This window comes from Echeneis naucrates, chromosome 15 (assembly GCF_900963305.1).
Source record: "Echeneis naucrates chromosome 15, fEcheNa1.1, whole genome shotgun sequence".
In the NCBI taxonomy this organism is placed as follows: domain Eukaryota; kingdom Metazoa; phylum Chordata; class Actinopteri; order Carangiformes; family Echeneidae; genus Echeneis; species Echeneis naucrates.
The window spans coordinates 6,660,731-6,676,202 of NC_042525.1; the positions used below are offsets into that span (position 1 = coordinate 6,660,731).

The 15,472-nt window shown below is 42.9% G+C and overlaps 1 protein-coding gene across 1 annotated transcript in view; it reads left to right on the forward strand.

Annotated features, from left to right (window-relative positions):
• The window catches only part of slc35f3b (solute carrier family 35 member F3b), a 39,997-nt gene extending 25,433 nt beyond the window's left edge, over positions 1-14,564 (forward strand). Inside the window, exons 3-8 of the mRNA XM_029521325.1 lie at positions 7,274-7,616; positions 10,229-10,448; positions 13,056-13,181; positions 13,642-13,834; positions 13,969-14,058; positions 14,323-14,564. Coding sequence (XP_029377185.1) covers positions 7,274-7,616; positions 10,229-10,448; positions 13,056-13,181; positions 13,642-13,834; positions 13,969-14,058; positions 14,323-14,564 — 1,214 coding nt within the window. The remainder of the gene's footprint in view (positions 1-7,273; positions 7,617-10,228; positions 10,449-13,055; positions 13,182-13,641; positions 13,835-13,968; positions 14,059-14,322) is intronic.
• The last annotated feature ends 908 nt before the right edge of the window (positions 14,565-15,472 follow it).

The window sequence follows — 15,472 nt, forward strand, 5'->3', positions numbered from 1 at the left end:
AGAATAATCACCGCTGCTGGATTAGCAGAGCCTATTTGTACGACCGTCAGCCCAAAATATCTCATTTTCAGAATAACCGAGACGGTGGCGGGTTGTTTTTTTGACAAGCTTCTGTTTATTTAGAATTAACAAAAAGCTGTGGTGTGACATGGATGATGGATAGAGAAAGGATTGTTAGTGTGTGCGCACGCGTCTGTTTGTGTTTGGGCTAGATATAGTATTGTAAGTTGCTCTAGGGAGTCAAAGCTGTAGAGTTTATGAGCTGCTTTGAAGGAGAAGGGACTCAACACACAGCTTTTCACACACTCTACTGCTTATGTAACGCCCCCACCGAAAACCTGTTTCCTCATCAGCAACATTTTGTTTCTGATGTCTTTTCCTTTTTCTTCATCTTCTTTGCTTCCTTTTGTGTCCACTTCACATTTCCAGTTCACCACAGCGAGTACAAAACTGAGCAGATGTAGTAAAAACCAAATTCAGAGTCTGTTCCTGCTTTCGTGGCCGTCTCTGGATCACTGACACGTCTTCTGGGACTATCAAGTTAACAGCTTTGATTTGAGAGAAAGGTGGAACCACCACTGATCAATTTTGGGGCATCACACTTAGTAATTGTCATCTGGAGGGTAGTTACACAACAATCCATCAACGGGCAACACAACCCTGACTCAGACTGTTCTTTAACTGTTGCCTGATATTATTTTGTAACTGAAGTCCATTCCTGAGCATCTCTTGCTGTTTCTGTTCAATGTTTTCATCTGGAGTATCTTCTCCTATGTGTCCTTGTGACAGATGCACCCAGCCAGAAGCCTATGGATAATTATTATTGATTTCTTTTTATTTTCTATCTTAAAAAAAAAAAAAATCTATTTGGAGCTGATGATGTCTTTGGGGAGTGTCTGTGTTGTTCCTGTGTTGTCAGAAGCTTTGGTGAGAAGTTCATAAAAATCCCTTTAATCTCTATAATTTTCTAACAGCTTTGAAACAGAGCAGGCTTTTTTGTAAGTGATTCAGTGTCCATAGGTCCCCCAGGAAGCTGGTCCTGTTTCACCAGCTGCTTTCAGGGACCGACTGAACACCTGAACGTGATTTAAGACTTCTGATGAAAAAGCTATCATTAAATATTTGACAATCCAGCCGTCTGCATGATTCTGTGTGCTTCAAGATCCTAAAATTTTTTAAAATGTACTACACTAACTTCCTGATACATTCGGCCCGTCTCCTCTGCTAATTGTGCATTTTCATCTTAAACCAGGAGCATTAAGCAAAAGAAAAGCAGCAGTTATCACTAAGCAAATGAGATAAAAAAAAAAAAAAGATGAGGTTTCAGCCTTAAAAGATTAAAGTTGGAGATAAAACAAAAGGACGCAAGTCGTCAATGTTGAACATATAGCATAGCTATACATTCACAAATGCAAAAATGCGCTCCTTTGCATGCATCTTATCTGTATGTAAATTTGAATTTAGAACATGAATTTGTGAATTTAGACACGGCATGAATACCAACAACCTCAATATGGAGATCGGGATATCTGCCAAACATACGGTGCATCAATGTTTGACCTGCATCACTGCTGTTAAAGGATGATGAGAAGCAGCGATGACATTCGTGTTTGTCGAGCTCCATTAAAAGGTTACTTTTATCTTTTGAATGTAATTGGAGATGACTTTGAAGGTAGTCAGAGGCATTTTTAAGGCAAGGGAAACAGACCCTTGCTCCATTGATGAAGCTCAAGCTTTTGTTCAGGTCTATCGAAAGCAAAGTACGTGTTCAGTCAGTCCATGCTGAAATGAGATGAGACATTAAATAGGTGGATTGATGTTGTTAAAGTGCTAAACTTATTCACTGTATGAGGTCATTTCAGGTTTGCTGCCACCTCTCTCTCACCGCCCCTCTCGTTTGTCTTTCGTATATGAGAAGGACTTGTGTAACAGTGTACTGGTGCTTTATCTTTGAGTAAAATCCTCTGTCAAAAAGAGTGTGAAGATGCAGCTCTAAGCTATAATCCGAATTTCAGGGAGTTGATCCAAAAACTTTCCTCAGGCTGCGGGACTGCTGCCGAGCTTCCTCGACTGTCTAATGCAGCCAGTGGACCAGATGGTACAGTTGTGTTGTCCCTAATAGGGTAATCTTTGCAATGCAGAAATGACAAAATATATCCACCTTGCATGCAAGCACTTGTAGTAATTGTGAGGAAAAAGTGTCAGCAAAAAAAAAATAAAAGTGTACTGTGTGCACAGTTGCCATTTCATCTGTGAAAATGACTGACTTTGCAGATCACTCCAACCAAATCTCATTTGATAAACTTCCTTTATCCTGTAACATTCAAAAAGGATCGATCATCATGCTGCGTCTGTCATTTTACAGCAGTGTGAGATAAAAATAGTGGCGTCTGTGGAGTGGAAGCGCTGTTTGGGCAGATGCTCTGATGGTACAGTATACCTATGGTGCTAGCCTATCCATTACTTCAGCCAGGACGCTGAAGCCAATCTTTTAAATATTGATTTGTTGCAGAAAGTGTTTGGACTCCTGCCAGTGTGTTAAACTGCGGGTCAGTTACAGAGTTTTCACTGTTGTGGAGGGAGCTGGATGCTGAGAGATGTTTCGACGCTGGGGAAAATACTGTTGGGCAGTCAACCCAGTGCCAACTACAAGTAAGAGCATTAATGCTGTTGTAACACACAGTGCACAAACAGACACACACACAAACGTGTCCTGCTTGCATGCATGCTGTGCTTTGTCGTGTCGCTAACCAATGAGACATCAGGGGGCAGCAGCATTGACCCAATTCATGAGCATCTGTTGAACCAGCCAGGCGGGTCGGTGCCAGTGGCAAACAACAAGCTTGGATGCTGAGGTGACGACGATGCCTCTTCGCCCTCTGAGGGTGAAGGAGAAACGAGTCAGGAATTAAGGAGAGCAGGATCAGTAACAGCCGCCCTGCCCTTGTCTGCCCTCCCAGGCCTTTTTCCTCTGAGCCCATGTGGTTCCACCTATCAGGTGGTTGAGGCAGCAGGGTGTGTTTTCCACCTGTCTCTCTGCTGTGTTATTGCGTGGGACAGGTTTGTCAGACGAGCCTGCTCTGGTGCGTTGAAGGGCCTCTGACTGACAGCTTGGCCTGACCAAGCTGTCACAGCCAAGTATCCCAGACTCCCACTGTCTCTCGGAGATTACAAAGACAATGACTGCTGTCTGTCTGCGTGCTACCTGGCTCCCTGTCTGTCTGCCTGCCATGACACAAACCCCGTCCTTCTGTAACTTGACATTTTGAGTTTGTAGTTTGCAACGAATTCCTAGAAATTCTGCAAACAAATACAGACTAGCATCTTTTAAAGACTTGTCAGAAATGACAGACCATATAAGTCAACGTGGGACTGAAGGATTTATTTTTATCAAAGAAATTATTCGGTGATTGATGCTTTGTGACAGGCATAACCACATTTAAAGCCAAGCAAAGGTTTTGCATCATTTCCTTGTTATTCATCTAGATCCAAAAGGTTCAGGGTCAGTTCACCCAACGTACCGAAATCATTTCCACATAATCTATAACTGACACTATTCAGGGATTGTCGCACTGTTATGTTTACTTATGAGAGTGCAAACAAGTGAGATGCATTTGTCAATTCATATTCATCAGGAAACAAAGTCCCAGCAGACAGTAAGACAAGGAAAAGACTTTCTCTTGTGTATATCAGTGATTGATCTGTTTACCTTTTGAATTGTTGAGGCCGAGTGTTGCAGTGCACTCTTACTCACACCAAGGTGTTGCCACTCAGACAAGCCTGACTCTCTTACCTCAGTGTCTCCCACATTCAGCTCAGGTCCCCTGACAGCTGCCTGGCCGCCGTGGTAAACCAGCACAAGTCTGATGCCATCGTCCGTGCTGCCGATGAGGATTTTTCTTCCCTGCTCACTGAGAATCGGCCCATTCGGGGAATTACAGAGGGACGTAATAGGGCTTTCTCGGCTTGCCATGGCCATGTTCTGTAAAGTGTGAGAACAGGCAGTCAGGCAGGCCTCTGCTGGCACGTTTGGGATTTGCAGCTATCAGCTGGAGAGATCTGCACTGCAGAGTCTGTAGGGGGAGGGAGGAGAGCGGGAGTGGGAACTGTAGCCTGGTGGGAGCAGGGAAGCATGTGTTGAGAGAAAACTGACTAGTTAATCTCCGGATAAGTCTGAACATCTATCACAGTGTTTTTGATCCTGCTAGGAGAATGATATATATTCAATACCCAGCCCTAGTAGGCACTGAGAGCACTAAATAACCGCAGGACCAATGACCACATAAATTAAAGATTGATTTACTGTGCCTTTAGAGATAAAGGAACTGATTCATTTACAGATTTTCACACACAGAGAGAGGAGTCACATTGAACAAATGTCTTTTTTTTTTTACTCCTTCACTGTCAATGAAAGAGCAGAACTCTGTGTTCGAAACGTGGCTAAAATACGCTGCTTTGTGTTAGTAACAGCTTTCTCTAACTCTTTCCCTCCTGTTGAGGTTTGCCTTTCCCTGAATACATCTGAAACGCCACACACAGCTGTCACAGACTGCAAAGACTCCAAAGCCGATCCTACAAGGATGTCTTCCTGTCCACATGGACTTCACAGATGCCTTTTGGTGTCGTTTAAGCGTTTTAGACATGGAATTGGTTGAATGAATGGAAATATTTCCATCTGTATTCTCGATGCTAAATGAAGAATTTTATTTGATTTAATTAAATGTGCAACTAAACCGAATGTACAAATCTGAGATTAATTATGAAATGTTGTCAAAAGAAAAAACCCTAAATGAGACCAAAGATTGTGCTGCAGGCTGTTCGCTTTACTGCAGCGGCCATGAGACCTGGACACTGACCTTGAAGGTTCACATTTGATAAAGAAATGATAAGGTTAAGCACTTTCACTTAATCATTCAGCAGCTACACAAGGAGACTCTTTCAGTGTTTTACAGTCATGGTAGTAAATGTCATTAGCAGAGGAGCCTTCCTATGACTCTCAGCTACTCAGTTGGCTTAGCTGTCTGTTTCGATGATCAGTTCTGTAGTGTTTCTTATTGTTCATCACTGGCAGTCAAGTTTGATACAGTATCATTGTCGCCGGCAGAGTAAATATGAAAGGAGTGCATTGACCTTAAATGATTGAGTCACTGTTTCAGTTTGGAACAAATGAATATACGTTGTTGTCTCAGCATTTACTCATCACAGCTTTAAATTGCTAATTCATAATTCATATTTGGGGTCGCTTAAAAACAGAATGGATTCTATCTGTTCTGAGTATTATGGTCACAGCTGAATCACTGAGTGTCGCCGGCATGACAGAAATATCACTGATGCAGTCATGACAACTCACTCAGCGTGTTCGCACGTGCCAAAGCTGGAAATGCTCTGCCGGCTGTCCCAGTGCCTCTCTAGGGGCTGTGTAGCTTGGCCCACCACTACATTTGGAAGATTAAAGTGCGCTGCAGCATGACGCAGTGGCCAAGGCTACAGGATGTGGGACGGAGGCCCAGGAAGGACAAAAGCTGCGTGGTGTAAACAAGAGATGACCTCCAGAATGAGACAGACGCTGAGGCTTGGAGCTCAGAATAGAGAAACTTAATTCTTACCCTTGTCCCAAGACTTCGATATATATCCACGTGTGTCTGTGTCTTTTTTTGGTCTTTGCTGATTCATTATTTCAAAGCAACAACAAATGAATCAGCTTTCGTTGCTACCAGATTTCTCCCCGGGGCTGTCAGATCCTGTTGAGTGCTTTTGCAACATGGAGCGTTGTTCAATGCAGTATAATTACACTTTAATTGCATCACATTTTCTTTTCTTTTTTTTTTTTGCCATGGAGAAACAAATTAACAATCTCTTGTGTATTCAGCAGGGGGCCTTGGGAGGGCGGGGTATTAGCATTAGAGGCGATAGTCATCAGGGAAGTTAATCTGAGATATGATGAGACCACCTGGCAAGGTCAGAAACAGCTCCGACAGAAGAATGAGCCGCCTCATTGGGCTTGATGAATTCCCTCTTACACAGGTCTTTAGTAAAATATTTTAAATTAGACAAAAGGTGTCCTTTTTGCTGGGGAGACTGCATTAACATAAAGATAGACACTGCTTCAGCTGACATGGGAAGACTGCATTAATAACAGAATACTCAGTGTCCTGTTGATGGTGTACAATAATTGTTGCCAGCCGGAGTTGGATTTATTCTCGTCACACTGAGGCCTTTTGACGTGTGCTCTAAATTCCAGTCAACAGTGTACAGTGCAGCTAAATCTGCAAAAGGCTCCCTGCGGCCCACCATTACCTCTGGAAACACCATTAGGGAGATAGCACATTTTTAACTTGTTGGGAAGCAGAAAATAGCAGAACATGCGTGGTCTGCATCATATAGCCGCTCCAAAACACAGCTGAGCATGAGGAGCATTGTTTTCTGCCGTGTCCTCGTGAAGCTGATTGAAGCCGTGCAGTTTTGGTCCCTGTGCTGAACATGTAGCCACATGGTTCAAAGACTGAGTCTGAAACCTCATTTATATTTGGTGGTTGTGCTCATTTGTCCTTAATCGCAAAGTCATTGAGAGATCAAGAAAGCCAGATCACAAGAATGATCTGAACTACTGAAACTACTTTAAATGTTGGGTTTGAATTCAATAACTTTTACATTCACACACAGCTATGTACTGCAGTACTTTATAAGAGCAGCGGCTGATCTTGGTGGAGCCAATCAGGAATGAGGCACAGCGTGGGTAGAAAACAGCTTTGCAACACTTTGCTTCAATTCACACTGTAACTGAAGAAGTATGGGGGCTGTCAGGTTTTGACAGGAGCAATAGAAAGCTAAATCTTGTAACACATGCTTTTGTGCACTCAGGCAAACACACACGCACATGTCATTGTAGCTCATGAGGTCGAGAGGAGGCCTTGGATTGGATAACAGATCTGCCCTCTTTTGTCCTCTGTTTGGATGCTGCCTGTCACACACGATCATTATATTTTTAACTCAGATGTCTGATTGATTACCTTCAGGTTCAATTAAACTGCAAAAGCGACTATTTTTATCTAGAAAACTATGGCAACACACGGGTGACCCAGAGACAGCTGCTGTTTTAGCTTTGAGCTCATATTTACTGAAAGTTATTCAAATTATTTCCACGGCTAGAGCTAATCTTTATTTTATAAACAGAAACAAAAGTAGCTCATTTTGAAAGGCACTCAAATAAAGTAGATTATAAATATCAATGTGTTTATTTGCCTGTCTAATATTTGTGTGTGTCCACTTGCAGGAGAAGACCGCACCAGGGAGAGTGTGGTTGGCAACACAGATGCACAGTCGGCTGCTGGGGCCTCAGGAGCAGAGTCCGGCTCCAACAGACGGAGGCTCCACTGCTGCATCAGGGTAACAACTGTACAAGTGCAGAAGGCCCTGTGGGGGGTCGCCATGGTCATGTGCGTGTGCTCGTCCTGGGCAGGCTCCACCCAGCTGGCCAAGCTGACCTTTAAGCAGTTTGATGCCCCTTTCACCCTCACCTGGTTTGCCACCACCTGGAACTGCCTCTTCTTCCCCCTCTATTACATTGGCCACCTGTGCAAGAGTCCGGAGAGGCAAACGCCCAAACAGAGATTCAGGTGAGCAGGCTGTCAGTGCTCTGTGGGCATGTTGACTTACATAGCAGCTTAATCCTTTACAGAAAAAGAAAACCAAATACAGAGAGGAAAATGCACAAAACAACTTAAGCCGATTTGGCTTCTCTAAGACCTTGTGGGAGGTCGTTATAGAGTCAAAAAGCAGCAAAAGGAAGAGCAACCAGAAATTTATTACCTTATTATTATTATTATTATTATGAAGAAGAAGAACAAATACAGAATAAACATAATAAATAAATTCCAACTGTATATGATTAGATAATACTTTTTTTTAGTTTGCCAAGACGTCTTTGTGCTGCTGCAACAAACAGAAGATGTTTTGAGCTTTCGGAGTTGAAACACAGTGATAATCACAGTCTTTAGACAAAAATCTTAACTCTGCTGCCTGCTAATCTACTTCAGTCCAAAGAGAAAGAAAGAAAAAGAAAGTGGAGGGGGTGGCAGGTGTCGTAGATGATGGGTGGGAATGGGCTGCCGGAACTTGGCTGGAGCTGATGGGCCAAGTGTCTTGTGCTGAATCTCAGGCAAAAGAAAAATAGTGACCAAGATTTGGTATTTGTAATATTAGTCCTGTCTCTTTAAATAAAGTGGTGGCCAATGGAAAAGGTCAGACACTGGTAATAACTGCCTTCTGAATGAAAAATCTGCGTTTCTCTTTGCTATAATTTTAGAGGAGCTGAAGTTAATGTGACATATTTATGGAAGCCCATTTCTGCCAGTAAAAAATAAAAAAAGATGAAAACTTAGCCTTGATTTAAAAAAAAAATGACATACAAAGTCATAATTATGAGATGAGAAGTCGAAATTATGAGATAAAAAGTCATAATTCAATCCAGCCAAGTCGTAGGGCACAAATGCTCTGAAAAGGCAAGTTTCTGTTCATTTCCTGTTTCTCTACACACGGCGCAAAATGAGTCATTAGCACTGTGACACATTGATCACTTTTATTACTGGTTCCATTTTCTCAGTCCCAAAGAAACCAGATAAAAATGATGAAAATGATCATAAAATGATTTCATGAGCTGTTGAATGCATTAAAATATGCCTCCTCAGCTGAGTTGCAGAGCTACAGGTCCTCCTGATGTCAGAGCAGATTGCAGGTCTGTAAAGTGCAACAACAAAACAACGCAGCCGTCAACCGGAGGTGTCGTATCCAGCATCTGCAATGAAATGGTGACAGACATTAACAATATTGTCACTGAATTAAGCGTGAGAAATGTTAATTTAGTGTAGACTCAGCTCTCTGGAGTTGATTCATAGCAACGCTGCACCTCATTATCGAGAGAGACAATCAGGCAAACACGCTACCTGCCACTCCTCAGTCATTGCTGCTTCATCACTTTTATAGCCCACAGATGCTTTCAGGGTAAACAGTGTAACTGAAGAAGCACTGTAAACATCAGCAAGTCCAAAAGACAGCATCTCAAAATAAATAAATAAATAAATAAATTCAACAATGTTATATTTTGACCCAGGGGAAGGGGGAAGCTGTAGTTTAAGAGTAGAAAAAAATACTTGTTGGCATCAGAGCAGTGGGACACAATATAAAAGCTTGGCAAAGGGAATATTTCAACCGTAGTAACAGATTGGAGATGAAGAGTATCAAGTGTTTAGATACTGATACTTGGCTCAGTCACAACCATATAATTTCATGGCATGCAGGAGCAGCAGGAATATCTATCTACTGAAAAGTCTGAAAAGAAAAGTCTCAGCGGTGACAGCACCGCAGAAATGAAAACCAATTCGATTGACGTCCATCAAAGGACTCTCTTGATTTATTTACTTATTGTTTTAACCTCAGTAAGCATTTTCCCAAGGAGTTTCCCTCAATCCCAGAAGTTTGAGACAGTAAACTTAAATCTTTTTTAATACAACATGGTGTTCATTTTTATTAATTTTATTGCCCAATTAAGAAAAAAATAGGCCATAAAACTGAGTCTGCATTAAGGTGTGGCCACAGTATGACAGACTGTAACACAAACAGAAACCTGCCTGACAATCAGGATAGGGTATAAAGCAGAAAAGTGCCACCTTCACTAAATATGATGTCTTCTAGTTTCAAAAATCAAAGATGTCTACAGCCAATTAGCAAACTTTGGCTGTAGACAAAGGTCATCTGAGGTCATCGCACTGGGTTGCTGCTTGGTTGCAGCATGAACAGCATGCATCTGATGTATCTGTTCAGGCAAATAGTAAACACAAACATACACTGCTATTATTGTATTACAATGTACTCCAAAGACAAAGACGAATGAACAAATGAAATAACGTGTTTAGTTTGATTAACAGAGGCAGAGTTGTAGCTCAGAAATTTGTAATTTCAGGGCCTACTTGTTGATATTAGCTCTTTCTGCCTAATCGGTCTCTCATGCACTGGGGAGAGATTAATTTAGATGGAACTGTTACAGTGGGAATAACTTTAGCCTTCATCACAGATTAGAGTCTCCCTGTGGTGGCATTTGTACAGATGAAGCTGTTTGTATCTATAAATATTGATTAAAGTCCCAGACTATAATAATGTGTATCAACTGAAATTAGTCATAGCACATAACTCAATATGTGAACACTCCACTCTGTGTTGTGTGTCCGCACAGGGAGTGCTGCAGGTTCTTTGGGGATGACGGGCTGACCCCCAAGGTGTTTTTCACCAAGGTGGCTCCCTTTGGCCTGCTGTGGATCCTCACCAACTACCTGTACCTGCAGGCCCTCAGGAAGATCAACACAACAGACGTGTCAGCTCTGTTCTGTTGTAACAAGGCCTTCGTCTTTCTGCTGTCTTGGATTGTACTCAGAGACCGCTTCATGGGGGTCAGGGTGAGTATGTCTGCAAGAATTTGTGAGATTTTATTGTTGCTGTTGTCTACTCTCTCTCTCTCTGCTCTCAGTTATGATAAAAAAAAAAGTAAAGTAAAGCAGTGATTCTCCAGTTGTCCCCTTCAGGCCTCTTTCAACTGCGATTAAGACAACAACCATTAAAAGGAATTTGTTTATTGTCATTACAAGAGTTTTATTTAAAACCATAGTATAAAAAAAAAATTCCCATTGGTTAGATTTTACAACACCTTTCTTTTCAGTTTGTATCAGGTTAAAAATAATCTGTGTGGTTTAATGTTATCTTTTAATTGGATGTTTGATTGCCTTATTTGTCTCGAGCACAGTTGATTTGGCCAGCCTCTAATTAATATCTAAGAGAAAGAGAGAGAAAGAAAAAGAGCAACATTAAAGTAAATGCCAACAAAGTGTTGTATTTTTTCCCTTGATTGATTCAGTTTCATGAAAATTTGATAAAAAGAGAAATTGGAAAAAGGTACATCGGCCCTAAGAGATTAAATGCACAACAGCAGTTTAGGAAAACATCAAAATCGAGAAAAAACAAGCTTGCCTTGCCTTTCCAAGTGTTCGCAGGGGACATCTGTGCTACTTGCTGCACATTTATGCATTTGTTTTGCATGTGTATTCAGCAGTGTGTGCTGAGCAGGATGTATATCCCTGAGAGGTCAGAGATGCACATCATTTTTGGAGCTGGTGATTGTTCTTTCTATCGTGTCTTGTAACTCACATTTCTTTTATGACCTAATGGAGACATTCTTACCAGAAGGTTGGTCAAAAATGATTGCTTTGGTGGACAGACAGAAGTCTGCCATCTTACTCGATGCTCTTTGAGTCAAGTGGGGATATTAACTGCATCTGATTGTGTGTCTCTATACAATATATCAGAGCTGGATGTGAGTTGCACACAGAGCACTGTGGAGGGAAGAGCATGTTACCGTGTGACAGCATAATGTCCCGCCTATGTATCATTCAAATGTGCCTCCTGCTGAGTGTTTGTGTGTGTGTGCGCACGCGCTTGCATGTTTGTCACAGATTTTTCCAGATGAGGGGTGAGTGTAAGAACTGATGTGCCTCCTGCTCTGCTCCCACTAAGCACCTCTTACATGCGTTCATCTACAGCCATCTGCACTCTGCAGAATGGATTCCCCACTTTCTGCTTTCAGACTCTCACCACCCCACCACCTCTCCCTCGTGTATGCTCCTCCTCCCCACCCCCATTATCTGCAATGAAAGGCCCCAGTCAGAGACAAATACTACAATAATTGTGCATCCCTCTCGCTCTCTCCCTGACACCCTCACACACACGCGCTCTCTCTCTCTCTCTCTCTCTCGCTCAGTGGTGGGGAATGCAGTGCTTGGAAGTCTGCAGCAATGCAGCGGCTCTCAGAAGAGTTTGGCATGCCATTGAAGGAGAGAGAAAGAGAGAGAGAGAGAGAGAGAGAGAGAAATGGGAACTAAATGATTTAAAAAGATGAAGGTAGCTTTAACAAAATTGCGTTCAGAAAGGAATAACTCATTCCTGTTGGCGACAGCAGCAGAGGCGGTGAGTGAGTGGAGTGTTCAGGTTAGAAAGTTACAAAATAAAGTGAAGCCCTTTTGCCAATGTGTGAACAAATTGATTCATTAGATGAAAGGGAGTTAAATCTTCCATCTATATCGTCACACTGGAATTATAGAAATCCATGTGTCATGATCCTTTACCGTACAGGGTCACTGACCCTGTGAGCAACGTGTGCCGCACTACAAATAAAAGGTGTAGCTGTGACTGACGGGCAGCCTGCAGTGCAGAAAGAGACATTTTGCTCAAGGTGGCCAAAGGCTTTGGGCAAGCAAAAGCACACGGCTCATTTATCTTCCTGACACCTCCTTAATGCAGAGCAAATCCACTCAGCTGGACTGCGTCCCGTCCATATCGCTGCTGCTCAGTCCATGTGCTCAGTTAACACCGCATGCACTCAAACACAAGCAGCAAAAAAAGATTGGTTTTCATTTTATTCCCATCATGTATAAACATGTTGGCTGTGCAGCGTAAATCAGGCTGACACTGTAGAAGCTGCCTGTTCTAAGTTGCACTTACTCTGTCAATCTAAGAACAGATTTTATATGAGAGGGAAGTTGACACCACGCCTGTCAACAACACAAGAGTTGTTGGTACCCAGAGTTTGCACCACACCCATCAATCTGAGAATATCTGTCCACAGATAACGCCCTGTGGTAGTTCCTATGACAGTACACACACACAAACACGACTTCAAATATATGGATATATATGTGTGTGCTTGTGTATGTTCCTGCCACAATAGTTGTGTCCAGAATCACATTTTGCCACAGTGACACACACACGGTGCTATTGAGGCTGGAGCTGTCTGCAGACTTCAAAATAAAACCGATGTATTAATTATACCATTACAACTGTTGTCCTGTGAGGCTTGTGATTTTTGCAGTGAATAACAAAGTGTGGACCATGTGTGCCCGCTGTGTCCCCACACAGCAGTAATGGCTCCAGCATCTTTATCACCACGCTGTGAGCAGCATGTCGTCCATCCGTCTTCCACTGATGTTCCTCCCCCTCTCTGTCTCTGCCTACAGATAGTAGCTGCCATCTTGGCCATAGCAGGCATTGTAATGATGACCTACGCTGATGGGTTCCACAGCCACTCGGTCATTGGCATCACTTTGGTTGTGGCCTCGGCTTCGATGTCGGCACTCTACAAGGTATTTGCATTTTAAACATGACAACTAAGCTTGTTTACCGTACCCCACACGTAGTGACACTCTCATGTGCAGTGGGAAAAAATCCTGCAGAAATCGTTAAACATATGTATAAATATGTCTTATGTAAGAAATCCTGGACTACCTCCCTTCTACTTATGTAACCAGGTGGCAGAAGACAGGAGGAGATTATGAAATGAAAGACTCAGCTGAGCATGAGATATGTATGTGTTTGGCTGCTGCCCTCGGGCAATGATGTCGTGATCAAGCAGCTTATGGGACAGATAGTTATATTTTGATGGGGCTTCGGTCTCCTCTGCCCCGCTGTCTGTGCCGCCTAACGTGATAGACAGCAGACAGTTCCCTCGCCAGGGTCATGGCAGGTACTTGCCCCCTCTGCAGTACCCGTCTGCTCCTTAAAGGCAGGCAGATTCTTCAACGCTCTCTGGTCTTTCTTCCTCAGGTGCTCTTCAAGATGGTCCTGGGCAGTGCCAAATTTGGAGAGGCTGCACTCTTTCTCAGCATTGTTGGAAGTGCCAACTTTGTGTTCATCAGCTTTGTGCCGATCATCCTGTATTTTACACGCGTGGAGTACATCGGTTCACCTGGAGACATCCCCTGGGCCTACCTCTGCGGGGTTGCAGGCCTGCTTTTTGGTATGGAAAGATTCTGTATCACGCACTATGGCACACACACCCCATACTGCAATGATTATGCAGCCCATGAAAACACTTTTGCTCGTTTTGCATTGTGTTTTTTACTCCTACTCTGATTCTGCTTCACCTCACAGCTTTCAACGTCCTCGTGAACTTTGGCATCGCCATAACATACCCGACCTTCATCTCGCTTGGTATCGTCCTAAGTGTTCCTGTAAATGCCAGTAAGTCTTTTGGTTTTCCTCACGGATCCAAATTTTTAGGTTCAGTCAGTTATTTGATGCCATCAACATCTCTCCAAAAGTTATGATCTACTTTATATTTCAAGGATAACCTCACATCAGACAGTAAAACAAACCTTTTCTTAAATCATAATTCATGCATAATTAACTTTGTATATTGATTTCTAACATTACTCCTTTAAAGTAGGTGTGTTTCAACGCCACCATTTAAACCCTCCACTGATACTCACTCTTATGATTTCACAGTGGTGGACCTCTACACATGTGAAATTCATTTCAACACGGTTCGCCTCATTGCCGTGTTCATCATTTGCCTGGGCTTCCTCATGCTGCTGTTACCGGAGGATTGGGACCAGTGCATCATCCAGCTCAGCACCAGGCTGCGCAAGCGTGACGACCCAGCAGAGAGCGGAGGAGAAGCAGGCGCCACCACGGGGCTCAACTGGAGAGGGAGAGCCCGGACCTCCATGTCAACATTTGCACATTGACGACATCACATATAACCATGTAAACACACACACACACACACACACACACACATTGAGGTGTTACTCAGTGTTAGGTCATTTGACCTGTCCAGTGCCCTGACCCATCTTAAACACAGCTCCCTGTGTAAAACAAAACATTACAAAAAACATTTTGGACTTCCCCTTTGATCAGTATTATTTTAGTCAAGGGGGGAGATGCAAGCAGAATAGACTGTGTATCATTCCTTTGGCGTCCGTTCCACTCAGAGGTCATCCAAGTTGGTGGACTCATATCAGCTGTAATCTTTCTTACCCAAAAGATGACCAGGTATTACTGATTGAGTCATGTATTAATTTTGCTGTACCTCTTAATCATTCCACTCGGTTCACCACATCCTGCAGACATTTTTCCAGGAAGGCCTAATACCTCGTGGTCTTGCTGGCTTGAACATGTAAACAGTTATACACATTTAAGATCCAAAGAAGAATGCCTAAAAATGCTGAATGCCTGAAAACATCTAACAAATACCTGCCTTTCGTGCACTGTACATAGCTGTATTTCACACCTTGGATGTCCTTGAGCTGTGGACCCGATGGGCTCATCTGGTGTTAAGGGACCTGTCTGGACATCTAAGGATCAATCTGGGCTAAAGAAGCTTTCATGTCGCCTCACCCCGTTCAACTTTGAGAGAAACAGTCAGGTCCATTTTGACCACACCGATTGGCGGGCTGCTACTCCCATCCTGTCAAAGCTGACAGTCAGTGCTCAGGCCCTCAGCTTAGTCACGAGATATCTAAAACCAGAATCTCTATTGTCTGTGTTTCCAGTGCATGAGATGGTTGACATTTGTTTGTCCAAAAAAAAAAAAATTGTGAGCACTGTCAGCCCATCAAGCATTTGCCTGGCATTTTTCACCTATTGCTGAGAC